Source organism: Poecilia reticulata, chromosome 9 (genome assembly GCF_904066995.2).
Source record: "Poecilia reticulata chromosome 9, P_reticulata-male-v2, whole genome shotgun sequence".
Lineage (NCBI taxonomy): Eukaryota > Metazoa > Chordata > Actinopteri > Cyprinodontiformes > Poeciliidae > Poecilia > Poecilia reticulata.
In genome coordinates this window covers 7,910,189-7,938,168 of record NC_088838.1, presented here as the reverse complement: position 1 = coordinate 7,938,168, position 27,980 = coordinate 7,910,189, and the positions used below count along the sequence as shown (strand labels likewise).

The following is a 27,980-nucleotide window of genomic DNA, read 5'->3' as shown; positions in this document are numbered from 1 at the left end:
TGTCACAACAATTTAGTCAAAGTTATGGCCTAAATCCAATCGAGAATATACGACAGTAACCCAACAGCTGAAATTATTCTGAAAAATTGTTAAAAGTATCGACTTAAAAGGCTTGAATACTTTTAAAAATCATAATTTGTTTTTTTTTTTTTAAATCTATAACTTTGTTTCCCTTCCCCCCGTTATGTGCTTTACTTTGTGTTTAAGTCCTCATAAAATAACTTGAAGTTTGTGGTTATGAAACTAGTGGAATTTATAGTGGAAGCTATATTAGTAAAATTGCAAGACACTGCAGATGTAGGGTCCTAATTTTACTTTTAGTTTTTAAAAAAAGTTCTAATTTTTTAATAGCGGCGTAGCATAGAGAAGATTTCATGTTCATTTTCCCCAAACCTGCCTGTATTACACTACGGAAGAGCAGGACGTATGCACACTCAGCCGACAGTCAATAAGTATGTTTTATTGGGCTGACAACAAAGTAATGTATTGTGGACTCCTCTGGTAAGTACTTGTTTATTATTATTTTTATTTTTTTCCCACTTCTGAAATGATTTGTGTGAATTTTCTAAGTAGCTAAAATCTACCAGAACCCACTGTTTATCTCTCCATCAGTGAGTTTATATAAAGAGGCCGTTTCTTCAGGGTACAAGGCCCTACTCATGGCCGCTGGTGTTTATCTGGAGCACACTTTGCTTTTGGTTTACCTTGAGATGGAAACATTGCTTTCAGTATTCTCTCCAGTTTTTAGAGATTTTAATTGGTTTCCCACAGTCCTCACAGGGGGGACAGGAAAATAAATCTATTTTGAAAATAACATTTTAAAGTTGATGAAGTAGAAACACTAGTAGATAATTAGGTGCCTTACTCTTAACTATCTTCCCTGAAGGCCAGCGGCCATCTTTAAGGTTAGCACTGCTAACATCAATAAGCTTAGTCTAGATTTTCAACCAGAAACACACACCAAATGATTCCACATAATCACCCTTAAGCATACAAGAGTCCCTCTTAGGTACTAATTAGCATCATAAACATGTTGTAAACATTGGTTTGATGGAGCATCACCAGTAGATGGACTGTATTTTTACATGTTTTTGCATTGGAAGAAAGGTCATATAAGGTCACAGTTAAGAAAGCATTGGAAAAAATGTCATCTAACGACTGGACCTCCATCCCAGCTGGAGACTTTAGAAATCAGCGAGAGCGCTGCTTTAAATGAATCACGGTGCTCTCTCAAAAATCCTGCCAAAACTGTCTGATTTGCATCCTTTTAAAACTCGATACAGACTAGGACTAGTTTACCAAAAAAAAACAGACATACGGGGCACAAATTTGTGAAATAAACAAATGGAGTCTCCAGTGATGATGGGTGTCGTCCACCCCCCCCCCCTCCCAAAAGAAAATCTCTATATACATATATACATATACATTGCCTTGCAAAAGTGTTCCCACTCTTTAGTCTTTCTCAATTAGCTTTCTTAGAAGATTAGCTTTCTTGGAATATTGTTTTGTAAACTAAATAATCTCTAAACTTAGTCACAACTTTTCCATCCCTGTTCTGACTGATTTGTTCTTGAACAAACCTCTTCACAAAATAGCTAAATTTACAGCTCTGGGGGAAAAATTAAGGGTCCACTGCACTGAAGCCCATTGAAAACCTCATGGTTAATCCACCAAATGCTGATTTCTGAACTCTTTCTGAATTAAAAACATTAGCATAGTTCTTTCGAAATGAATATTAACTTGTTTTCTTTGCATTATTTGAGGTCTGAAAGCACTGAATCTTTTTTGTTATTTTGACCGTTTCTCATTTTCTGCAAATAAATACTAAATTTTTGTTTGGAATTTCAGAGACATGTCAATAGTTCATAGAATAAAACAACAATGTTAATTTTACTCAGACATTTATTAAGAGTAAAATCAGAGAAACTGATCATTTTACATGGTCTCAATTTTTTCCAGAGCTGTATATTCAGATTATAATACATAAAGTTAAACTCTCTTTACAAATTAGTGGCTTCTAAAGAATTTATTGTGGAGGATTGGAGTAAAGGGGAATAAGTACAAATGCGCAAAATGTTTCTTTATTACCTTAATAATCCCTTTCCTTCCACTTCAGTAATACTTTGTGGTTTATACCAAATAAAAGGTTGTAGTGTGACAAAATGTGGAAGAAAAAAATATATACATATATGTATTTTTCAGGGGTACGAATACTTTTGCAAGGCACCAAAAACCAGTTGTGCTTTTCTGACCTCATAGAGGGCAAGAGTGTGTGTTTTCTGCTGGGATGACTCTTGGTTCTCTCTTGTCTTTAGATACCAGCCTGTTGATATCATTCAACCAACCAATCATGTATTGCCAGCCTCATTCGGGGATTCTGATTGGCACATTGTCACAGGCAACTCTCTTACCACCACCAATGAGTCCCCACGTAGAAAACCCTCACAGCATGAGCTGGAGAAACAGAGAATGCCAGGTGACTATTTTCTTTCTTCTACCCTTGTTGTGAAGACTGACTGGGCGCTCGTGCCTTTTTTTTTCTTGTGTCCCCCCCCCCAACCCCGTTACTCCGTTCCTTTCCCCGCCTCCCATCTTTTTTTTTCTTTCCTTTCCTTTTTATTTTCTTTATTTCTTCCCTTTTTTTTCTTTTTTTCTTTTCTTTTTTTTTTTTTTGGTTTTCCTCGCTCTCCTTTCTTGCAGAGCATGACCTCCTGAGGCAGGAGCTGAACAACCGCTTCCTGGTTCAGAGTTCTGAGCGGGGCCGGGGGCCGTCCGCTTCGCCGCTGGCCCCCGTGTCGCTCCTGAGGGCCGAGTTTCACCAACACCAGCACATGCACCAGCACCAACACACCCATCAGCACACCTTCACGCCCTTCCCCGCCAGTCTGCCCCCGGCCGCCATCCTCACCCCACCCACCGCACCCCCCATGGTGCGTACCCAAGCCAGAAATGTGAGGATAAGTAACAAGAAAAGCCCCCCCACACCCCCCGCTTCTCCCCCCTTCCACCCGTAAACCTCCAACCGACTCACCTGTCGCACCTCCTCGAATCTCCTCTTCAATGTGCACCTCTTTTTTTTTATTATTATTAGTATCTTTTTCTTCAATTAATTAATAAATTTTTTTATTTTTTTTTTACCAGATAACATCCCAAAGCTTTTATGAATTGCACATTTCTCCCTGCTTTCTTTCAACCGTTCTCCCCGGAACGCCGCGTTCTTTCGATGAACAATATTCCAGAGGAACTTTCCGGAGAGTGGCACGCCCACGCCAGCGCCGCGCTTTTACAGAACTCCACAGGCTAATTTCATTTAAACCCTCGTCTTCCCTCTAACTTACACTTAAGATTTTTGCAGATCAAACAGCAGAAATGCCCCGAAGGCGTTGTTTTTCTTTTTCTTTTTTTTTCTCTCTCTCTCAATTGTTTGCATATGGAAGCGTTCACAAAGAGCAACGAAAGCCCCATTAAACAACTCTTTCTCCCTGTGTGTGTGCGTGTGTGTGTGCGTGGGTGTGTGTGTGTGTGTGTACGTGTGTGTGTGTGTGTGTGTGTGTGGGTGTGTGTGTGTGTGTGTGTGTGTGTGTGTGGAAGCATTCCTGCAGATTACATGGCTTCTATGTGGGGGGAATTAATTTATGCTATTTTTCCTCTTGTATGTGTTTGTGCATTTATGTCTTTAGTTTTAAATTCAAAGCTTCGCTCTCAGTCAAAATGACTTCATTGCAGATAAAGGCTGATGACATCACCGCCAAACTGTTTTGATAACTTTTCTAATTGCTTCCTTGCCTCGACTGCCATCAATTCAGAGAGAGAGAGGGAGGGGGTTGGGGGCCGGCGGGGTTGCAACACTGGCAGCTCTCAGATTATAACTGTTCATTCATCATTTCCAGCACACAGCCGATCTCCGGCAGCCTTCTCAGATGGGTCCCCTGTTTGTAGCTTTTCGGCATTAGTTTAATAGATGCAATCCATCACTCTGTGACCTTCTGATTAAGAGCCTGTGGTCCCATTAAGGCCTCTTACAAAGATTATTCCCATCCTGTACATTAGAAATCAAAGTGCTGGTGTTTACTCCGCAGACTCAGGAAAACTACAGAGAGAGCGTGCGGCAGGTTTTCCCGACCCAACACTCTTTTTTGTTTTTCTTTTTTTTCTTTCCTTATTATTTTGTTATCTGGTCTGCTGCTCATTCCTGACATGGTTTGGAATTATGGTGCAGTTTGCAAGTCGTCCCTTTGATCATGAAAGGAGTGTTTTTGTTTTTTTTCTCAACCCCCCCCAAGTTTCTTTTTATTACACCCAACAGCCCCTTTTTGTCCTTTTTCATGGAGAATTTAAATTTTTTTGTTTCACTTTGCTCTGAAAATTTGCTTTTATTCCCTTAGAGAAACAAGATTCATGATGATGCCGTTGTTTTTCTGTGAAAGGACAGAAGCCGTATTTTCTCATTGTGTTCTCTCTCTCTTATTTTTTTTATTTTTTATTTTGTTGTTGTTTTTTGTGTTCTCTTGATGCCCCAAGTCAATTAAACTATGCAACAGCCTTTGGCTAATGGCTGTAATTAATGAAATTATGAAGCTTCTATGTTTGTTTATTGCTTTACGCCCTCAAGCAGCTGGCTTGCCAAATGGTAGCAGCGACCGGCCGCGCCTCCCTTCCCCCCACCCCACCACGTCTTTGAACGAGGAGTCTCTCGAATTGTTATAAGATGGAAGTATTAAGGTTTAATTTGGCAAAGATGTTTGCCATAAATCCGTGACAGCTACCATAAATTATAAAGGCCAGACTTTGTGTTTTCCTTTTTTTTTTTTTTGGTCTTTTACAAGGCCATAAAGCGTCCAGCATTCTTTTTCAGTGTCAAACATTAAACAAGCTGCACCCCTCAGAAATGCAGAGCAGCTGTTTAATGAGCTCTGCTTTTTTTTTTCTCTCCCCCTCTCTCTGAATCGACCCCCGCAGAGTCGGCTTCGGCTGCGTCTGCTCTGCCGCTTCAGGTTCGGATGTGACGAGCCCCCCCTGCGACAGAAAGCAACCAAAAAACGAAAACTCCCGACCCGACCCTGGAATCTGATTCGTAGCCCTTTGATTTAACGATTGTAAATCCTGTACGCTGAGAGGGCTTTACAGCAGCTCTCTCTAAAACTACCTGCAAACGGATTGTATGTTTCCGGAGTGCGCACAAGCTGCCGTTTACTGTAATGAGCAAATTTCAAAATAGAAGACCAGTGTTGGTGTGCGCCGACCAAAATACAAGGCCCGCCATTCATGTGTCTCCTGCTCAGCTTCACATGCGTTCGGGCAATGATTGCAGACATTTTTTCTTTTTCAGCATAAAACCACTGATTTTATTTTATGTTTTATTTTTTATGCTAAAATCCGGCTGAAATGATTCTAATTGGCTCAAGCCGTGACACAGGAAGGGTTTCTTCACTTCGCGTCCTCCGTGAAACGTTGTCAGTTTCATGCTGATCCAGCCTAAATTGACTCCAAACCATTGCAAATGGCTTCATTTAGTTTCAGTCAAATGAGACTCGTGCTGCTCATGTAATTTGCTCATGATGTTGTGCAGAGACCTGCTTTTTGACCAAATTTAATTTGAGATGTGCTTTTTCAAACGCCAGGGAAGAAGCCAAAGCTACTCCCTTTCTGTGTTTATCAGTAGTGCATGTTGTCAAAAAAAGGTATTAAAATTTTTAATTTTTTTTTAATATTACTCTGGCTTCAATATAATTTGATCCCCATGACTGTACTTTTAATTGGAAAATCAAGCTTCGCCATGTTGTTTAATGAAATCCGTGGCCAGTGCAAGCCAGCTGCTTTACCTCCTGGGCTTTTTTATCAATATCATTATAAATATGTGTCTGAATTTGACCACTGATTGTCATGTTTGTCATGTTTTGTGCTGTAGAAATATCCATGTGAGACGCTCCCTAATTCTGTTCTTCTCTTCTTCTCCCTCAGTTCGACAAATACACCCCCAAACTGGACAATCCGTTCATCAGACATTCAAACGTGAGTTTCCTCTGTCATTCTAATGTAAATGTGTGTTTTGCATTTGGCAAATCAAATATTTGGCATATTTGAATGTTGCCGTGGGGGCGTTGATCGCGGCCGTGGCTTTGCGTGTGCTGAATCGCTCGCGTCCTGTAGGAGTCTCTGTATGATTTTGTGTGTTGTTTATTTTTTTTATTTTTTATTTGTTTATTTCTTTGTTTCCCTCCCTCCATCCCTCCCTCTGTCCTCCCCAGTTCTTTCCCTCCTATCCCCCGACCATGCCAGGCATGCCCCCGCTGCTCCCGCACTCAGGACCCTTCAGCTCGCTGCAAGGAGCCTTCCAGCCTAAGGTCAGACCCACATCCCCGCCCTTAACCCACAGGCCAGGAATACCTGGAAACAGGCACACAAACTAGTGACTGCAAAGTTCCGGGGTTTTTCATTTCCAGATGCGCTATGCTAACACAACAGGTCAACTCAAGAACTACTTCCTCTCACGATGCAAAACATGAGCCGTGAACTTAGATGCAACCCGTTGTGACCCGTAGATGCTCTGGTTTAATTTTGTTACATTCTTTTCCATAAAACAGAGAGAACTCTTTACTTTCTGTTTACATCTTACAAATACTTGAATAATAATAGATTTTTTATACAACTGCACGGCATTTATGTAGAATTTTTCCCTTAGTTACAGCCTTTTTCTTCTTCTTTTTTTATGTATAAATATATATTTTATACTCTCTTTGTGAGAGTCTGTTTCCTGTTATTGCTTGACATTTTGCTGCTGTTGCACAGAAATTATGGGATATTTCTACTCTATTCTCTAATATTACTATAACTAATAGAACCTAAGCCGATGTCAAAACTGGTTCCTAATCAAAGCTATCACAAGTCGAAAGAAACCAAAAAAGAAAATTCATGGTTGTATTTTGACATACACTGAGCTAGAGTCATTAATTCTCAATGTAGTCAACAAAGCCGGCCAATTCAAGAACCGCTTCCTCTTTTTAATGCACAATAAGAGTTTTAAACACAGACAAAACCCAAAGTGATGGCCTAAATCTGTTTCATCGGATGAGGTCAGACAAGAATTATGGTTTTGTTGCATCTTCATCCGTTTAATGGAGTAAACTCAGTACTTAAGAGTTTTACAAATGCTTGTGTAATGTCACTAACTGAGTCCTGACCAGGTCAGGATAAACAAATTGCTATTCAGTGAAACCAGAGGGAGAATCAGGGAGGGGATATGAAGGGTTAGGCCGGGCGAGTCTGTCTGACATATACTCAGAGGCTTTGACCTGGAGGAAGACACCAATCAAAGCTGGCCCAAATCTGCTGGCCCCGGTCCCAGCTGGCTCAGGCACTGAGGGACCCTTCTGTCGAAGACCGCTCCAGATGGTCCAAGCAAGGCTCTTACACAAAGCCCCTGCTAAGTATTCTTGGAGATGAGCTTGAGGTTTTTTTTTTTCTTTCTTTCTTTTTGGTTTATATTAGCATCAGCTATATAGTAGCAGTAATTACGGATTAGGGAGCTTTAGTGATACTGAGGAAGGCCAGGGCTTGATATTTATCCTGGTGACATAAATCTGGAGGATCACACTGTGATTTTTGAAAAGATTTTGCTTTTGGCACACCTCGTTCCAAAGTCATTGAACCTCAAAGTAAATCATGAGGTTTTATTTCCCAAGTGAATTTTTTGCAAAAGTAAACATGAATAAAGCATTTCATTTTTGAAATGAAAATGGTGCGTTAATTACATTGTAAAATGTATTAACTGCTGCCTGAATGGCCTTGTGTGTTAAAAATATGTTTCTCGTCTTAAGATAATTTACCTGAAAAAAATAGAGGATATAACCAATAGACGTAAAAAAAATTATAAAAATAATTCTTATTAGGAGCAAAGCCAACACTCCACCTTGTCAGAAGATTTTGAAAAGAAAAACGTGAGAAATATCTAAAGGGAAAGTAGATTATAGTGGAGTCTGCTCCTACACCTGCAGAAAGAGAAAAACAAAACAAAATCAAGAAACCATGGTAACAAACAACATACTCATATATAATAATAAGTACAGCGACTCAGTTAAAACAAAAACAAAACAACCAGGAACTGACAGTTCAAACCTTCTTCACTGTCTTATATGTCCGGTTAGCCTGATTAGCATTACTAAAGCAAATATGTGACTTAGTGTGTTTTTTCCTAGAGAATGCCGACTTTGACATTAGCCCCTTAATCAAAACAGGTTGAAGGTTCAAATGGTTAAAAAATAGGTCAACCTTCCAGTTGGTTCTATGTACATCTGCCATTTCACCAATCTGATGAAACATCTCAGAGTTTGGCAAAACGTCTGATTCAATTACAAAACAACCAAGTATGAAACGGATCCAAATGACCAGCAAACACTAAAATGTAGCTCTCTGTTTTAGTAGCCTGCATAAACAGCCAACATACCAATACGATAAAATATTTTTTTCACTAAATAACTTCTTCTCGGTGCGTTTGTCATTCACATTAAGGTACTTTATTTTCAGATGGAGACCTCAACAATGCTGAAAACAGCTAACTTCAGGTCTTCTTTGTCTTGTTAAAAAAATCTCTGTAGAGAACAGTTGTTGACTGTGTGACCATGGGAACTCGCTTTAATGCACAGTTTCATCAGACAGGGCCGGTCAAACCAAAAAATCTGCCAAATCTGGTCAAAAGCATTAAATCTCCCATTGCATTCCAGTCATACTTTACAGAAGCTTGAAATTGAAAGCAACAGAAAAGCAGGAAAACTGTACATGTCCACAGAACAGAAAAACTGGCAAAATGATCAACAAAAAACACCCAAACAAGTAGAAATGCACTAATCCACTCAGGAAACACCTGAGTACACCTGCTGAGTTTAAGAAATCCACATTGAACACGCCTAGATCACAATCACCTTCAAAGAACACTATAGGTTACTAACGTCTAGTTTGTGTCTACTGTAGTTCTGACTTATTTTTTATAAGTGTCTTTCCTGTTGTTTCTGTCAGGCTTCTAATCCCATTGACGTAGCTGCGCGTCCTGGAGCCGTTCCTCACACACTTCTACAGAAGGATCCCCGGGTAAGCATGGCCTTCATTCTGCTGTGGTGCTTCTGGTAAACACCCCCCACACACAACAAGCGAAACTATCGGGTGCGTTCCACTTACCTCAGAAGTCGGAGATGGGTTTGAGGTAATAACGTTCCGGTTGACATAGTCGTAGAAATCAGGATTTCAACATGGCGGCGTCTAAGTAGAGGTTATTTGCAGCACTGCTGCAAATAACGAATATATCGTTTTATATCGTTTTAAGCAAACACCACTTTTTAATTTGTTCATTTGCTATTGGGAACGTTGATTTTAGACTCACTCTTACTAGTGTGTCTTGTAAAATAAAAGTGCTTCCACCACAGCTTACTACTGTTGATGTGGGGAGCGGCCATAATGAAACGCAAAGTCGGCCATAAAAGTCCTAACTGGGGGTAGTCAGTTACTCCGAATTTTTGACTCCAGTGGGCTTTCCAGTTGATTATTCTGACTGCAAATGGAGTGCACCATAAGTCTTAGCATCTTTAGAAACTTGTATTTTATGAGTCTAAACGTTAAACTTGCTTTCTTAGAGTTTGACATATGTCTATATTTCTGTTATTAATGATCCTCTGTTGTCCATACAGATGAGTGATCCGTTCAGGACATCTGTTAGGGTGAGTTGACACATTTGTTGATTTATCTAAAACCCTTTAATTCTCTGGCCAGGCCACAAAGTCTCATTTGCAATCCCAGTCAAGCTGATGCTGGGCTTTGGAGTATCGGGGTTAAACATAAGCTCCGTACTGGGTTCAAGCCAGGGATACATATTTCTAAATTGGTTGCCTGGTTAAAATTTCTGTCTTCCGCTTTGTCGTCTGGCCAGAAATTCCTAATGCCAGCATTGATTTATTTATTTTTTTAAGCTCGCTAAATTAAAGCCAGGACGCTGACTGTAGTTTCTCTTCAAATTTTTAGAAACCTGGCAAGTGGTGCGCAGTACATGTCCAGATTGCATGGCAGATCTACCACCACCAGCAGAAAATGAAGGTGCGTGAGACCGTTCTGTCTTCCAGGATATTTATCGTCATGTCAAACCAGACACATAGCAGTGATTGTTAAATAATCACCTACTATACACAGAGATTACATATGCTAAGAATAAATTACCCACAAACGAGCCGCTGGTTTGAAAAGACTAGGCAGAGCTGGTAACTGATGATCATAAATACTTCGGGTTCACTGTATCTATGCAAAACATGTAATCCAAAGTAAAAATGATCTAAATGTTTATATTTAAAACAGGAAACACCAATTATTCCTTCTTCTAATGATTATAGTAATTAGAGGTGTGCCGATCGATCGGTCGATTTCCGTGAAAAAGTGTATGATCGGTGGTCGCCGATCACGGTCTCCTGTTGCCGATCACACAAACCGATCACCTGCATCTCATTTCGCAGCCTGCCTGTGCAGCTGGTCTCCTCTTTCCTTCACACTGCGCAAACGCGCAGCAACAAATCCTAAGCAATGTGGAACTATAACGCACTGAGTGAATGGGGAAGTTTGCGTGTTGCGGCGGAAATTTTAAGCATATGGGGTGAAGCAGGTCAATATGCATCAACACGACGAATCTAATATGGCATCAAAACAATGCCATACTTGACGGAGTTTGGCTGCATGGAGGCTCACTGCAGTAAAAAAGACATATGGAGGATCAGATGGCAGGTAAAGCAGCGCAGAGCTACAAACACTCACCCGGATTAGCATGACGGTCAGAAAGCTAAACAAATAACCCACAAAATTATTTAAGTCTTTGAGCTGCGATGTAAGACGCTGGTTCTGCTCTCGCTGTTGAACCGCTGCTACGCGCTACAGGTAGTAATATTTGACAGATGGAGCGCAGCTTCTGCTCCACCTGGTAGTGACTCTCACACCAAACCTCTGTTTAAAGCTGCAGCATCTAACCTAAAAAAATTTATTTTACATACGTATTAAAACTTTCGCTGTCCTAACATGAGACAAATAATCTCTGAAAAAATAATCGATCGATATCCTTGTTCTGCATAATTACTCTGCTCAGTCAGAAACAGCCAATCAGAACTAGAAGTAATCAGCTAGCCGTCATGCTATCAGGAAGGTTTCATTCAGTAACTCAGGTGGCTTAAGGTGGGTCTTTATTGTAATGGATCCTGTATTTGCCTTTGAATGTTAAGTTTTATACTTGAATTTCTTTGGCAATGTTGAGAGGTTTTATTTTGGCTCTTTGCATTATTTAGCCTCTTCAGAGCCTTCATATGTTTTCAGTCTGTTAAAGATAGTATTACTATAGCAGTAGAATATGCACAATGCCTGTTTTGTTTTTTTCTTGGAAAAAGTAATTAAAAACAAGTTTTTGTCTAAATTAAGGTGAATTTATGGTTCCTTTTTCCACATAATGTAACTGGTAGTGCTTATGATTAAAAAAATAATAATTATGTGATCGGTATCGGTGATCGGTATCGGTGATCGGCCCTCATGGGTGATCGGAATCTGTATCGGCAGGAAAAAACCTGATTGGCACATCTCTAATAGTAATACTATCACTAGAACATATACACTATAAAACTACATTTTACCTTTTAATGTTAGAATAATGTAATGTATTCTAACATTATTGCCAATAACAATTTTATCTGGAGTTTTTAAAAATATTTATTAGTTAGATTTTGATTCAAAGGCTTTCTTCGGGCTTTGGACCTTTGTCATCGAGGATTTATTGCTCCTAATCAGCTTGCATGGATGGTTTGACAGAGCTAGCCAGAATTGGAGAAACGCAGCGAAAACGAATAAACCGCCCGCTGTGTCACTGGAAATGCCTCGCCCGCCGTTATCCGCTGGCCTAGTTTTCTTTTGTCTGACTGTTGTTGTCTCTGCCTCTTTGAATTACAGCAGATGCAGCTTGACCCTCACAAGCTGGACATGAACGGGAAGCTGGACCTGTTCAGTCGACCCCCGGCCCCAGGAGTCTTCCCGGGATTCCCCTATCCTCACGACCTGGCACGACCCCTGTTCCCCTCCACAGGTCAGCTGATTTCCTAAAACCTAAATGTAAAAAAAATCACAAATGATCCTATTACTGAAGCTTTTCTGCCTTTATGCAATTTCATTTTTTTTTAAAAGGAAAAAAAACATGCTGATGAAACGGAGTGGGTATTTTTCCTCTCGTGTAGTGTTCGGTTAATTATAGGGCTTTTTCAGCAAATGTTTTGCCAGTAAAGGAAATCAGATTTGTCTATGAATATGCATGACTCTCCGTTAGGTAATTGACTGATTTGCCCTGCGTTGGGGCTGGGGGAGGGCTACAGCAGAAAGGAGAATGCCCTTTGACTGGTAATTATGCTGTGGTTTGTCAGAGGCATTCATATAATTGGCTCTTTCATTAACAATTCATGAGATGTGGTTGATAGTAACAATGTTTTGTAAAAGAAGCCATTTAGTTGCGCATTCAAAACCTGACCTTGCCGTGCCGCTGCAGGTTCAAGCACAAACGCGTAACCGTGGCAATAAAAGGGAAATGTGAACGGCAGCCTGCGTCGACTCTGTGTTCAACATGTTTGTGCATTTATTCACATTTTATTACTTCGTAGCGTAGGAACAGATCGAGATTTTTTTTTCTTTTCAATGGGTTTCTGTGGAATAGTTCTCAGTCGTCAACATCTTACCTGCACTGAACTCCCTTGGTGTTTTCATTTAATGTAAATCTTTGTCTTAAAATAATTCTAATCTGACAAATGACAATTGTTTATGCAAATGTCTTACTTTGTTACCATCATCATGTTTGTATTATGTGATTACCTACAAAGAATTGTTTAGCTGATAAATGATCAGTGGGAAATAGAAAGGAACATGCAAGGATTGTTGCTAGCGCACCACTGCCTTTTGTTTTTCTTTTTTTCCATAAAAGGTTTAAAGGTTAAAAAAAAAAACATAAAAAAACATTAGGATTAAACCCCTGTTATGTTTTTGATATTAGATTTTAAATCTCCCACAGCAACTAACCTACATTTATACTAAACAAGACTTGTTTTTGGGGAGTTTCTTAGAGATTAAATTGCCATATTACTGAATAATGTGAGTGTGTCTGTGTTGATAGGCTCTGCACACCCAGCACCCTCCCCGTATGGCCACGCCCCCCACCCCAGTGGCTTCCTGCCTCCAAGCCATTTGGCAGGTAAGTGTAAGTAACCACATATTCACAATCGTTTGACCACATATCTCCTCTTTCTCTCCATGCATTCCCTGCTCATTCTCCCCGTTTTTTGACTCGTGTTTGAACATGGCGTTAAAAAAAAAAAAAAAAAAAGCCACCAGGGTGTCATTCAAATCGCAGATAGATAAAGTTTGGACCTCGGGTTCGTTTTTAATGATCCTATTGACCCCGAGCAGCTGTATATTTTTTAAGGAGACACGCAGCTCATGGATGTATCTGGTATAACTCCGTCTGGGCTCATAGACACAAACATGGCCTCCGGACAGAGACTATTCTACACTATTTTCTGTGCGGCATAAATTTAGTCTTTTACGGAAACAGATTGAATTTTACATTTATTGTATTTCATTTATTTCATTTTTTTTATTACAGAGAGCCTATTTGGACCTAGAGTTACCAATTGATTTCATTCAATAAACTGAAGATCAATTAATTTTTTATTTGAAGGAAATAAATAAAATAAAATGAAACATTCTAATAATTTCAGCTGTTTTGGGGGGGAGGATGGATTATTCATTTAAAATCGACTGATAAATGTTATTCATATATGTTTTTTTTCCCCCCACCTGTAAGTGGTCAGGCTGCTACACTGAAGTCAGTCATTCACCAGATTTTCAGTTTAATTAGCTCTCAGTTTCCCCGTCCAGCACCGGACCACCGTCAACATTGCTCCAAGAAATTCAAACTAATTTCCACATCAGGGAAATTTGTTTCTCTTGCCCTATCAAGCTCCAGTCAGTGCCAGTAAATCCTGCGTCCTGGCTGCCATACGACTTACCAGGCAGGGAGTTAGGATGGCAGCGCTAACAAAAAAAAAAAAATACACAGAAGGAGAAAAAAAAAAAAAACTCGCTTGTAAGAGAAAAGCTGAGTAAAACGGGTTGGTGTCGGGGTGAGTACTGCTAACCGGCTCCCCCTCTTGCTAATCCCTGTTTGGCATTTTGCAGATCCTTTCAGTCGCTCCAGTTCCTTTGGCGGCCTCGGCAACCTTTCAACCAGTGCCTTCGGAGGATTAGGCAACCCCTCGCTTGGTAAGCGCTGCCCGGCTCTCTCCTCCTCCACCGGCTTCCCCTCTTCTCAGTCGGGGCCCCCTGTGGCCAGAAGCACAGCACAGTACAGAGCAGGAAAGCGTTAGGCAACAGGGAGAGCGAGGAGGGGAAGGCAAAAAGACACTTAGCTCTAGTTTCGGTGTCAAACCCAAACCCCTGGCCCTGGGAGACCCGACAAAGCAGTACAACACACAGCAAAGCAAAGCACAACTCCTCCCTGCCTCCACTTCATCCATCAGTGATGTTTCCAACAGCCTGGCTTTAATCTGACTTCGCTGCTGCCAGCAGGCGCTCTTAGGTTTGCTGTTTGGTGACAATTCATCTATTAATTATTCGACAAGCCCCCTTTTTGCATCTCCATGGAGGGGCTTTCTCTTTTCTCCCTCTGCATCCTTCCCTCTATGTTTTCCTCTCGTTTTCATTATCCTCCCTGTTTCTGTGTGCCAAATCAGTCACCCTGTTGTGAAAATGGGATGTGATTGGACTAGACATGCTGTGGAATGCTAAGGTCTCCCTTGGCTTTTCACAGCTTTCTTCTCCAGAGGGCGAGTGAGTCTCCTCTGTTCATCCGGTGCAGAAAATGGAGAGGGGGGAGGAGGGGGTGTTGGTGTGGGGGGAGAAGCCCTTCAGTCCCAAAGCAAAGCCTGTGTTGTGGGGAGCCATTAACCTCTAACTCTTCCAAGCAGCTTCGGGGAGAGAACCTCCAGAGACAAAGACAAAAGCAGCTTTTGTTGTCGAGTCTTTCTCGTCTTATGTGTCCTCAAGAAGGTTTTGTGCCCAATTAACTTAGAGAGTCCAATGTCTGTCTGCTTTCTTTCTTTCTTTCTTTTTTTCCACCATCAGGGTCCAATAGTGTGTTTGGTTCCAAGGAGGGGCCAGGAGGACTGCCCACTTTTGGCAGCCCCCACCATGACACCTGGAACAGGCTACGACGCACACCGCCATCTTTCCCCACCCCGCCGCAGTGGCCCAAAACCGGAGAGGCTGAGCGAAGCAGTTCCGCCAACAGCCACGACCGAGAGCGAGAGCGAGACAGAGAGAAAAGAGACTCATCCATCGGGAAAGAGGAGAAGGATAAGGACAGGTGGGTAGAGGACGGATGGCTTTTGGTTTCAGACACTTGGGACCTTGTATAAATCAATATTAGATATTGGTGTAACTCTCTAAAGTACTACTAGTTTTGGGTTACCAGATCAATCCCCGCTTCATCCGTCTTCATCTTTTTGTCCTTGTGCTGGACACTTCTCTTGCCTGCTGGTGCTGGTCAGAAGACCTGATGGTGCCGGTCTATGCAGCTGTGGCTACTGCCCAGTAGCTTGCCACCATCAGAGTGTGAAAGTGTGTGTGAATGGGTGATTGACTGAATGTAGTGTAAAGTTCCTCTGGGATATCTGGACTTGATAAAGCGCTATACAAGACGATGAAAAATGTGAAACTCCAGCTATTAATCTTACGTAGTGTCCATGTAAAGTGATTTGTAGTTGCCTCCTATATGTAAATAAGCTACATCACAAAGCAAACTAAAAACAGATGTGCAAAAAAGTTGACAAAAAGAAATTGGGAGAGTTTCTCTAAGCAAGGGTTTAGCAGATTGTACAGGTGACTGAAATTCAGAAGCAGAAGGTAATTAAGATGAGGATAAAGTTAGAGGAAGACGACAAATAGTTTTTTGTTATTTTTTGGAAGACTACTTTGGAACCAAAATAGTATCATTTGATTGAAAAGAATCTGCTTAATATAATGTGCTGATTCAACAAGTTGTTCCGTTGTACCGTTACAGGGACTCCGTGGATCGCAACCGCCACTCTAACCGCTCTTCTCCTGCCTCGGCACCAGTCAGCTACCAGATCAGCAGTCTGATTCGCTCAAACAGTCAGAACTCTAGCGATTCAGGTCGGCATCACAGTGGCAGTGTAGACCGCGTCCGGGAGGCAGAGAAAGAGCTGTTAGAGCGCCAGAGGGAGTCCTCTCTAGCCGACATAAAGGTAAAGGAGAGCCGCTCGCCAGGGAAGGAGATGCTGGAGAGGCGGACCTCAGAGGACTCCATCAAACCCACGCAGCGTACGCCTTCGCCCTACTCCAAGGCCATGATCAATGAGCAAAGCATGAAGCTAGCCGGTGGGCTCCCGTCTGCGATCAAGGACATAGAGAGAAAGGAGCCCCCGTCTGCAGAGCTCCTCCACAAAGTGAAAAATGACATGAAGATTAAGGAGGAGAGAAAGGAGGAGCAAGAGGTCATGGTGGTGAGTTCAGAGCCAGCGCCCCAACCTGCAGTACAGATCCTCCCTGTACCTGTCAGTCAACCAGGAAATCCTCACCACCACCACCCACCGTTGTCACACCAGCCTCCTCTTCCCTCGCCCCGTGGTAGTGACATCCCGACACCGGGCCTACATGGTGTCCCCATGTCACACTCTCTTCCTCTATCCATGAGTGCCATGCCTCAGATGGGCAGCCTCAACGTACTGGACAGAGCTCGTATGGCTCCCTTCATGGGGGTGAGCCCGCTGGCAGGACGGGAGCGCGTGCCACACACCGCCTTCCCCTGGGACCCACTTCGAGAGGCCTACCGCAGCCTGGACCTGCAGCGGCGCATGGACTTCCAGCTCAGGGCCGAGCAAGGACACCGTTTCCCCAGCATGTACGAGCAGGAGCGTGCCTACCGCGAACGGGAGGCTCACGACTACTCTCACCACGAGCACCTCATGGAGGTGCGCAGGGAGCACGAGAGGATGCGACAACAGGCGGAGGAACGAGAGCGCCTCCACCTGAGGGAGGAGCTTGACAGGGCCCGCCTCCATCAGCTACACCAGTCGCCGATGGAGGGCCATCTACCCCACATGCCCCCCTTTATGCCACACTTAGGAGGCATGCCATACCCAAGACTTAGCCCCTCTACAGGACACAATGGTCCTCTGAACAGAACGCCCCCTACCGCCGCATTAAGCGCGCCCCCACCTCTTGTGCCAGCTGGCAGTGCCCGGCCAGCCTCACCCAGGAGGACTACCCCCCTCACCACCACCCAGGACCCGAGGGACTATTCCCCGTCTCGCAACCCCAAAGAGGTAGAGGCTCGGTAGTTTCTGGAAACTCAGCAAGCCTCGCTTCTGTTTTATGGAATACCATGATCAAAGATGCACTGCTCCTTCACCAGAGAGGAGCGAACCTCCCCAAGGGAAAGGGTATGATTGTACAAAGTAAAGGTGTGTTAGGCTAATAAAGCACATGCCATGGCTATTTTTAGTGGACTGGATGTTCAATAATGTCGGTAAAGATGACACAAACGTGTGGATGTTTATTTCCGACTTAAATATTTGATAATTATTAATATATTAATCCAATACCTTATTTCTGCTTTGTGCCGAAAGGAAAGGTCCTAAATAAGTTTGTACATTTCCTATCTTTGTTCCATGTATAGATATGATTTCTATGAATTTTATGTACTTTGTGCATTAGTCTTGCCTTTTACAATATTTATCCCAGTCTATTGTGAGACATATCCTTTATGATAATGTAAAGACTTGACTTTGGATTCAACCATCAGTAATTTAACCTCATGGTACCTGGATATCCTCAATGATGACAATGTACATTGCTACATTATCAATTTATTTTGTTTATTTGGTTTGCCTTTGAGATATGCAGATAAATATATAAATATATATATATATATATATAATTATATATAATGTTTGTTCAGTCTCTGTAAAGAAAACTGATGTAAATAACCTGTTAATATTCTTTGCTGCAAGATTGCGTTGTAAATTTATTAGTCTTTTTAACCATTTCTAGAAAAACGAAATTAAACGGAAACAACGTGGAATCACCTGCCTGTTGAAAATCATGGTGTCAAACAGTCAGCCAACGGATGGAAGTCACGAAGGGAGGGTGTTGTATGGAAGCCTAGATGGATCGTCTGCAATCTATGCAAAGCAGCACACAACACCCTAACAAAACGAAATCTACTGGAACAAACTGACAATACTGGAGAAGCTGAGAGAAACTTGGATTTAGCACATGTTCATATGTACCAATGAAAATCATCTGGATTATTCAAAGACTTCCAAGTCAGAAACTGGACCAGTTCCAAACGGAAAACGGACACTGTTGGGTGGACATCAGAAGGACTTTATCTGTCAACCTTGTGGTGTTGTGCAGTTGTTTTTCTTAGACTCTTGTATACAAAAACAGTAGAGTTTTAGGCGTGGAAAAAAAAAAAAAGAAAAATGAACATTCATGGTTTAAAATGTACGGAATAAAGTTTGGACCTAATGTCAAACACTTCCGATCTACCTTTCGTCCCACTGTAAAAACAAGTAGCGAATCTGTCTGCCGGTTAAAGCTGCCGAGTGGTATTTCACGATGAGATTGATGGCTTCGCCAATAACGTTTCTCCCTCCGTTTTCTCACAATTCAGTGTTTTCTCATTTTATATCAAGCTATTACTCTGAAATCATAAAGTCAGCTGAGCTGGGCCAGCCAAGTATAGCCCCGGCCATCAGATCATTTGACCATAATCTGTCATACATGGGCTGCAGAGCTCTTCGTGGTGGAATCAATGGGATTGGGCCAGGGAGGACTAATAGAACATTGATTTTGTATGAAAGCGGGTTTTGAGTGTTTGTGTTGCAGGTAACCGGTATTGACTGGCAGCCCAGCAGCATATTGACCTGCGGTCTGGACTCATTACAGGGAGCAACGCCTGGGAGGAAGGCTATCAGATGACGGGGAAGAAGCTCCCCCCTTCCTCGTGCGTGCCACTCATCTGCTTTTCTAATGAGGCCGGAAGGCTCTCCGGAGTGGGCCGCGGAGGCAGTCCTGAGGTGCCCCCGTCCTGTTATCGACAGGGCAGCGGCTGCGCTCGCCGCCTGTCTGGAGACGGCCAATTCATCCTGATAATGCTTCGACTACTCATCTCGCCGCCCGGCGCTCTGTGCCTCACGATCCCGTGCCATGGTAGCAGCCCCGTAATGACAGCGTGGATCAAACCGTGGCCAGGTCATTAGGGGATGTTATTGAAAATCAATTGCGCTCCTGTGTCTCACACACTCCAACAGGGTTTTTTTGGGGGGTTTTTTTTCAAAATGGCTCCTTGAAAAGACTGTTTGCCAGAATGTGGCCGGTGTATTGGGAAGGCTTAAATCACTATCACTTTCAATTTAGACTCCTGGTAATTGAACCACATATTCCTCATGTGGGTAGCATCTGTCAGAGGCCGCCCTCGCATTAGCACTGAGTGTTCTTCGACCCAGGATGACAAAAAACAACAAGGACTGTGTCTCGCAAAAATATTCGAATGCTTTGTTACATTACGGCCACGGCATGCAGCTGTACCGACTCATTCATTGAGTTAGGATGTTATTGAAATATCTATTTATTTCAGTAACTCCATCACCAAGCGGAACACATTATAAAGATTAACAGACTAATACTGTCGTTTTAACACCTTTATTTCTCTTAATCATGATGATTTTCTGCTAAGTCATTAAAATATATATATATATATATATATAAGATTAAAGTATAACACCAGACCAATAAAAAAAAATAAACATTAATGATACATTTTTATGTGCCACTTTTCTAAGAACTCCGACACTTTATGGGAATCAAACAAAACTACAAAGAGAGCGCAAAAAACAAAACACTGTAATATTATAGCAGTGGACATAAAAACACACAATAAGCATAAAACAGGACATTATTTGTACTTTAGAAGCTGTTCTGAGAAGGTGCATTTTGAGATGTTTTTAAAAACAGAAATGTTTGCTTAATTAAAATACCTGCTTAAAGGTTGTTTTCAAAAGGTACTTTTAATCTGACAAGACTCAATTGTCAGCATATTCTAATTTATTGAATATGGCCAAATAGTGTAAGAAAACTGATATATTGTTCATAATTTAGTTTTTTCATGCTTTTTATAATTTGGAACAGGCAAGCTGGTATCAAAAATAACAAATGCATGCCACACTTTTCAGATCTGTATTTGCCCACAAAAATAAAAAGGAAAACCATAAATCATTTTGTTTCAACTTCACAGAGGCATTTTTCCACCTCTGGTTATAAAATCCAAATGAAATCCCCTGAAATTAACGATTGTTGCAGAATTTGAACAAGTTCAAAGTGGATACTTTTGTGAGGCCCTGATTCATATCCCTCTTACTTGTCACGGTGTGGTGATGTATATATATATATTTTTTTTATTTTATTTTTTTTCTGGAACCAAGTGTTTACCAGGTGAGCTTCGGTGTACAGAAACACACTCGATCAGCCTGCCTTGTGTTTCAGCCGTTTTTACCGCTGCGGCCCTCCAGAGATGAAAAGCTCCATCAATTTCACTCATCGTCTGGCAAGGTCAATTTATTTCAGCACACAGTCTATCATCAGATGGGAAACAATTGACACCTCGCCTAACACATCCAACCTAAGGTGGATTATCAGAGCGTCTGCAGTTGTCACTTCTTTTTAGAGTCATTACTCAAGTGTGGGAGCGGTTTTTTTTAAGATTTTTTTTTTCGTCTGTTACCAGGACTGTACATAATTTTTCTTCTATTTTTTTTATTTCCTCATTTGTCATTGATGTTGATTGTCGCTATAACAGGATTTCTTGTTACAGCGCCTTTGCGAGATAGAACGCTCTTGTTGGAATTTTATTTTTTTTATTTTTGTCATAATCCCAATTAATAGGATACAGCGGCATTTGAGGTAAGACATTGTCTTATTGTTCCAGTAATCCTTTTTTTCCAATCCTTTTTTTCCCCATTTATCTGGTAGAAACCTCGATGCTGAGGGTTTGGGATTGAATTTTCATGGTATCAAATGGCTCCAAAAAAAAAAAAAAAAACCGCTTGGCACAGAGCTGCACCCCAGATTCAACGAGCAGTAGAACAGGCCAGAGGGACTTCTTACGGAGCACAATGGCAGCTAATAACACAGTGCCAAGCTAATAGGATGGGCAAGAAATGAATGGTTCGGTCCAAGCTTCTTTTCTCTGTCCTCCCCCGACTGATAAAACATGTATGAAAGCCTTTCTGCGCCACCGTATAGTGGCTCCCTTGACTTCTTTCCCCCCAGCGAGACTTAATGCATTAGTTCTCATTTGAAAGCTGTTTTGAAATGGAAATTGCTAATGAGGCGGGAGGCCCCCGCCATGATCCGCATTTGGATTGCAGGGCTCCTTTTTGCTGGGGCCTGGTGATTTGGGAGGTGGCGGCGGCTCTTCTCGGTGTTCAAGCCTGTCTGTCTGTGGGGGACAGCAAACCCTGACGAGTCGACAGTCATTCTGCGCCACTAAACTACATTTGAACGGAGTGAATTTGGTGAGAGAGCATTGAGTCGAGGAGGGCTCTGGCGGTGGCTCGCTGTCAGCTCTTTCTTTGTGAGAGTGCGTGTTGTTTTGACCGCCTAAAAAGGGTAGCAGCGCACATCCTTCATCTTTTTTTAGCCCTCGGTGTCAACTGAGCCGCAGCTGACAGAAGCCAGGCCACTCATTGGTTAAGGAGCTGACTTGGACACGACGAAATGGTGTGAATTCTTTACCCTGGTGACAAAGTGCTGTCTAATGTCTTTACACCTCTGGACCTATGACAAATATTCCAGCTGCCTCACGGCGCCGCCTCCAAAGCTATGCAGGGAGAAGTGAGCTGGTAGAGGAGGAGGACAGATTTACTGTACGGCCAGCCGCTGGTCCCAATACTCGCACTACACCGTACACCACTCTATGAAGTGTGTACTCGGTGGAAGTCCACATGCGGGTTAGAGAGCGCTGGTTACGGTACGGGTTACGTCATCGACTTGCGCCTCTGCGTCGTAACTGCGACGTCCAAAATGGCGGGAACGAGTATTAAGGGCCATACTAATAAAAAATAACAGAATAAAATTAAAAGAATAAAGTAATAAAATTACGAGAACAAATTCGTAGAATTATGAAAATAAAGTCATAATATTGCAAGAATAAACTTGTACGAAAAAAAGTATTCAATTACAAGAAAAAAGTTGTATTTAGAGAATGAAGTCGTAATATTACGAGAATAAAGTCAGAATATTACCAAAAAAACGTCGTAAACTATTACTTTATCTCCATACAAATTTAATCTAAATTTAAATATCCAACATACGTATTTCTGCATCCCAAAGTCGTTTTATGAGATATATTTGGTTGTTCAAATGTGTCTTGTTGTGACCTGTTGAACACAAAGCCAAACTCAATATCATTGATATTCATACAGTAGAGCGAAACAAACTACTTCAACACTTTTTTTTTCAACATTGCCATATTTTCGCCTTTTCATTCAAAACGTTACATACAGCAATGAATTGTGGGTGATACACTTTGCCAAAGTCTACCTGGATGGAGGCTTTAGTTGAATGTGGATCAAGAGTGCAAGACCACACCGGTGGGAGCAAGAGTCACTCAGAGGAACCTCAGAAAGCAAACGAGGCCGGCGGAAGCAGAAAAGGCAGATGGAAAAAGAGGAGTTCCAGTTGAAAAGTAGATTTTCCACTTTGATTCAGTTTTCAGGATTTTTTCCAGCCTTTCCCAGAGCCTCGCAATCTCTCAGACTGGCCGTATTATGTACACAAGCTGTAAAAAAAAAAAAAAAAAGGAAGAACATTTATGCAGCTGGGTGCATCTGGCAGCGATACGCTTTTCATTCAAGGACTCTCAGGATGGCAACTTGCCTACCCCCACCACCCTCCCCGTTCTATGTATGGACACCAGACAAAAGTAGACTTAAGGAATGGGTATGTTGGGTAAAATGAGACTCCCAACGCTTTGGTCTTGTTTTAAAATTAGAGAGATTCTGAGGGAAATGTAAGCCATATGCATCTTGTCCAATTTGGCACAGCCAACGCACATGATTAACCGAAGAGACGTTAATCAAAAGTGGCTCAGCATTTGAAGGGGCGGTGAGAAGCGCTGCCAGCTGGTGACAACATGGCTTGTGTGCGCAGGCCAAGAGTGAAGTTTATTTGAATATGCATCTCGCCGTGACCGTTTTAGTTTTCTTTTTTCTTTTTTTTTTCCTCCACCATGACTCGCTCAGCAGAGCATTCCTGGCTCTTCGCTGGAATCGCCTCAGAGCCCTTGGCACCTGGGAAAGACGGAAGTTTTCTCAAACCACAAAATTAGAAATTCAGTTGTAGCCGATGCCTTCTGGTGGCACAAGCTTTTGCTCAGTTTGACACTGGCACACCTAGTTTCTGGCGTCCGTGAGGGAACGTTGCCTGTGCAATTGGAAATTATGGAATTCATACCAAAAAAGAAATTTGCAGCACATTCAAAAATAAAACACTTTCTTTCCATAATGAGCTGTCTGGTGCCACGGCTGAAAATATGCTGCGGTGTTTGTAAAATATAAATAGAGCGTAATAATTGGAAGTAAGTTAGAGATTTTATAGCACAGGAAGCTTTGCTTGCTACTAATATTTAGCATTTGTCAGAAATGTCATTCCAAACAGCCCAGAGAATTGAAAAAATAAAAACAATGTACTGCATTCATAATTTTAAGAGTCTAACTTCATCTTACAGACTTCAATGTTGAAAAAAAAAACATATTAAAGTCACACATTAACCAATAGTACTTTGCACAGTCTGTCTAAACACATTGCTTTTAGTTCCTCTTTCTGCAGACTTTCAAATTCAGATGGAGTCTGACAGGCCAGATAATTGATCAAAATGATGGTGTGTGAAGCAGCTGCCCATTTTTTTGTTGGAAGTGTGACTAACTAACCACATCGTGGACATTGTGTGTTCAGTGGTGATGTGGAGCAGATGAAAAGTCTGGACAGCCTCAGGAGAAGTGCCTTGGACACTTTCCGCTGCTAGAGAGAATAACTCTCCTCAGTTTAGACATTAAGTGGTTGTAGCCATGTTAATTTTTAATATGCAGTAAAAGCAGAAAACTTCCCTAAAGTAATAATCTTCCATTGTTTTATGAAAATAAAATGTGTTCTCATTGTCTTTAAAGTGTTTTTCAAGTGGTACCAGAGGATTGTGTGTCCCATATTATATTATATTATATTATATTATATTATATTATATTATATTATATTATATTATATTATATTATATTATATTATATTATATTATATTATATTATATTATATTATATTATATAAGAAGAGTTACAGCATAGGGTGTATGAGAGTCATTTAATTCACAGACTTTACATTTTTTGTGATTTTGGTGTGTTTTGTTAGCAACTAGCATGGTGAGCATTAAAAAACAACTCACTCTTTCTTTATATTGTAGAAAATGTAGATTACCTTGCCCTGCTTTTATATCTTCCAAGTAGCTGTCAACTTCCAAATTCAACATGTTTCCCTAGTCAGTCTACTTATCTGCAGAAAGTCTTGCTCTCTCTCACCTTCTCGCAGCCTTGAGAAACAACAGATATGTCTCAAACCACAATAGAAAATAAAGTTTCCATTTTAATGGTCTCCTATATTTCTAAAAATACTGAAATATATTCCTTAAATAATAGCGTCCAGACCTAAGACCATTGTTATCAGTGCAAACTTCCGGTTTATACCAATTGTCCTATCCTGAACCAGGAAACTGTCTGACTGTTGAGTTTCCAACGGACCGGTAACCAGAGCTGAAAGCTGGCCAATTCCAGACAAAAGCTGATTTCCCCCTGTATCTCTACTTTTATTACATGTGGCTGTATACAGTGGGGACTCGATACTTTTGTATTTATGTGATCAAAAGGCTTCCTTAAAAGAATAACAAGAAAGCTATTATAAGGTTTGCATCATATTCTTCGTTACATCCGCTCCAATAGGCCTTCTCACCATCCCAGCCCTCACCTCCCATGCTTCTTTGGAAATTTGTCTGGCAGCAAACACACTTTGAAAAGCCTCTTATCTCCCAGATAACACGCATTATCTTATCTTGCTGTGTTCGTTAATGTCACAGCTTGCTCAAGAGGCTTGTTCTTCCACTTGCAGTGGGGCTTGTAGAGCGGATTGTTTTCAGATTAGTCAGCGGTAGGCCTCTGGAGGTCCTGGACCCCCATACGACATGCCTGTCTTCTCCCACAGGTACGGCTTTCTTGCATTCTAGTTTGCAGTCTCGTACGGTGTAAACTCTTACCTGAGTCGCTCAATCGAAACTGCAACGTCACCTTTCATCAGATAAAGCTCCGTGCCAAAAAGGGTACCATTCAGAGTTAACCATGCTGCTGAATACTTTGCAGATGACTTGGTGTTATTCAGCTACAGATTACCTCAAAGTCCTTATCTAACATACACATACTTGAACCTATCAGTGTAGGGGAAAAAAAAAATCCCAGGTTCCCATACTTGACGGCTCTTGTCCAATGTGTGTGTGTGTGCGTGTGTGTGTGTGTGTGTGTGTCTGGATCCGTGTGTTTGTGAAAAAGAATGGAGGCGAAGCTCCATTGGCTGAAAACATTTGGCTATCTCACGCAGCCCCTTGGCTACACAGTGGCTCACTCGGCGATTGATTGGGGTGTTGAAGGCCAGCTATTTAACACATCAGAACAACAAGCGCTGCTATCATGCTGGCTCTTTCTCCTGTCTTGTTTCTGTGCCATTCAAGAATGTCTCTTATCTCCCCCCCCCTCTGCTTGTTGGTTTTAGCCAGACAAGCATATGCCCACATTCCCAATCGCAATAAACTGTTATACCTCCGGTGCAACCCTGTATGCAGATGTGCTGATGCTTTTACCCTTGTGCTGCTTCGTGAGAAGCAAACCTGCAAGTAAAGGAATAACAAAAAGCTGGTTTCGACGTTGCAGGGGGAATTTTCTTTTCGACGTACATTCTCTGGATGGTTTACACCGAAAGAGTGACAGATGAAAAATAAAGCTCTGCAGTTCCATATCATTAAATCCCACTCTCTCACCTGATTACGCTCTTATTGTCTCCCCCCGTTTGTCTCTCGTTATTGTTACTTCTGGGTGAAACGTGGCTGATAATGCGCGCTCGCTCGACGGATGTGCAACCCGCTCGTTGCCATTTCTGATTCTTTGTTGTCGACGAATGGTTTTTAAATGAAACGTGCGACTGCGCTGTAATTACAATTCCGGGGGTATTATGAAATCAAATATCACAATGAGCGTAATTTTATTTGCTTGTAATCTCGCTCACCCAGGCTAATAGGCCTCTTTTCAAAGGGCACACTTGTGTGTGGGTGTGGGGCCGGGGCTTTGAGAAGTGGACTGTCTCCTAACAGAATTGCTGGTTTCTGGTCTCTTTTGCGTCGACTCTTTTGTCTCTGATATACACGCACGGAGCTTGACAGTCTGGGGGACGAGGGAGATTCATTCAGCCTGTGATCTCCTCACTTCCCTGACAAACGGGCGCCTTTGGCAGGGCTGCTGGAGGTACGGCTTCCCTGCCCCCGCTGGAATATCCAGATCAGGCTGCTGTGGAGCTGCCGGTGATGAAGTCAGGGCACCGGACCAACCTGCTGCCACAAACCAACTTTGATCCACGCACGTGCTGATCCTTTACTAAGAACCGGAAATGTGCACCACCTGTTTTTCTGCGTAGATTTGTCATTCTTTAACTTTTCATCCCGAGCACCTCATGAGAAGACTGCGAGTTTTCCAAGTACTAGCATTAAGACTCGCAATAAAATGCATTTGCACAAGTTTACGGTGCTTGGGTATGTGTTTTCGTATACTAAAAAAAATACTTAAGACAAAGGTGAGTTGAGTAAGATTTCAAATAGTGACTTTGTAATTGATGACGTCACAATTTTAACCATTAGGTAACGTTCTGAGTTCAATTTTCTTAGAAACATACTTCTGCCTGAACATCATGAAATCACTTAAAAAAGAAACCGTCTGGCTTTCCTGATCTAAAGACATTCAATCACAAAGGAGAAACAAAGTAATTTACATCTGTCAATATGGAAAAGATTACAAAGTAATCAGAGTTTCAAAAGAGCCATACTGATGTTTAAAGCTGCAGTATGCAACTTTTATTAAAAAAAAGTTTATTACATATTTGTTGAAAATGTCCTGACAATTTGTTATGAGACAGGTAATCTGTGAAAGATCAAACTCCCCCATCTCCTTCCTGAGCCTCTATTGCCATCTGAAGAAGTGCAGTACTCCCGGACAAAAACAACCAATCAGAGTCAGGAGGAGGGTCTTAGCGCCATCAGTCAACCTCATGTACTCGCTGCCCAAAGTGTTAATGGCGGAGAAACAACTTACAGTTCCAGGAAAACCGTTTATCCGCCGTCACAGGTAGCTATGCTAATTAGCCTGATCATTCACAATAGGTTATGTTAGCTATCACCCCCTTGGTTGTTCCCAGTTAGCACTGGGAGAAGGCAGAGGAACTCTATTTTTTCACAGATTAACTGTCTCATACCATGCTGTCAAAACCTAGTGACAGCTTTAACAAATATGTAAAAAAAAATATTTTCAAAAAAGTTGCATACTGGAGCTTTAAAAAACGGTGGAGATAGTGTGATGGTCTGAGGTGTTTTGCTTCTTCAACGCCTGGTTGACTTGCTGCAACTGATGGAACCGAGTTGTTTATTCCACCGGAAGGAAAATGTTTTAGCTTTTCTTAAACTGAAGGACTGTTGGGTTTTGCAGCAGGACAATCCTCAGAAGCACACCAGTATTTCCCTCCATGAATGATTCAAAACAACAAAAAGGTTTGGA

At 41.8% G+C, this 27,980-nt stretch overlaps 1 protein-coding gene across 12 annotated transcripts in view; it reads left to right on the top strand.

Moving 5' to 3' along the window:
* The window catches only part of fbrsl1 (fibrosin-like 1), a 358,314-nt gene extending 339,707 nt beyond the window's left edge, over nt 1-18,607 (top strand). For 2 of the 12 annotated variants that reach the window (XM_081610487.1, XM_008417609.3), the window contains 11 exons: nt 2,701-2,930; nt 5,962-6,012; nt 6,249-6,344; nt 9,013-9,084; nt 9,678-9,707; nt 10,009-10,080; nt 11,959-12,091; nt 13,163-13,246; nt 14,227-14,310; nt 15,172-15,412; nt 16,109-18,607. In XM_081610487.1, coding sequence (XP_081466613.1) covers nt 2,701-2,930; nt 5,962-6,012; nt 6,249-6,344; nt 9,013-9,084; nt 9,678-9,707; nt 10,009-10,080; nt 11,959-12,091; nt 13,163-13,246; nt 14,227-14,310; nt 15,172-15,412; nt 16,109-17,408 — 2,393 coding nt within the window. In that variant the 3' untranslated portion in view covers nt 17,409-18,607. Of the gene's footprint in view, nt 1-2,315; nt 2,477-2,700; nt 2,952-5,961; nt 6,013-6,248; nt 6,345-9,012; nt 9,085-9,677; nt 9,708-10,008; nt 10,081-11,958; nt 12,092-13,162; nt 13,247-14,226; nt 14,311-15,171; nt 15,413-16,108 lie in introns of all 12 variants that reach the window. The other 10 variants (XM_008417606.3, XM_008417610.3, XM_081610486.1 and 7 more) reach the window with 6 other exon arrangements.
* Nucleotides 18,608-27,980: the final 9,373 nt, after the last annotated feature.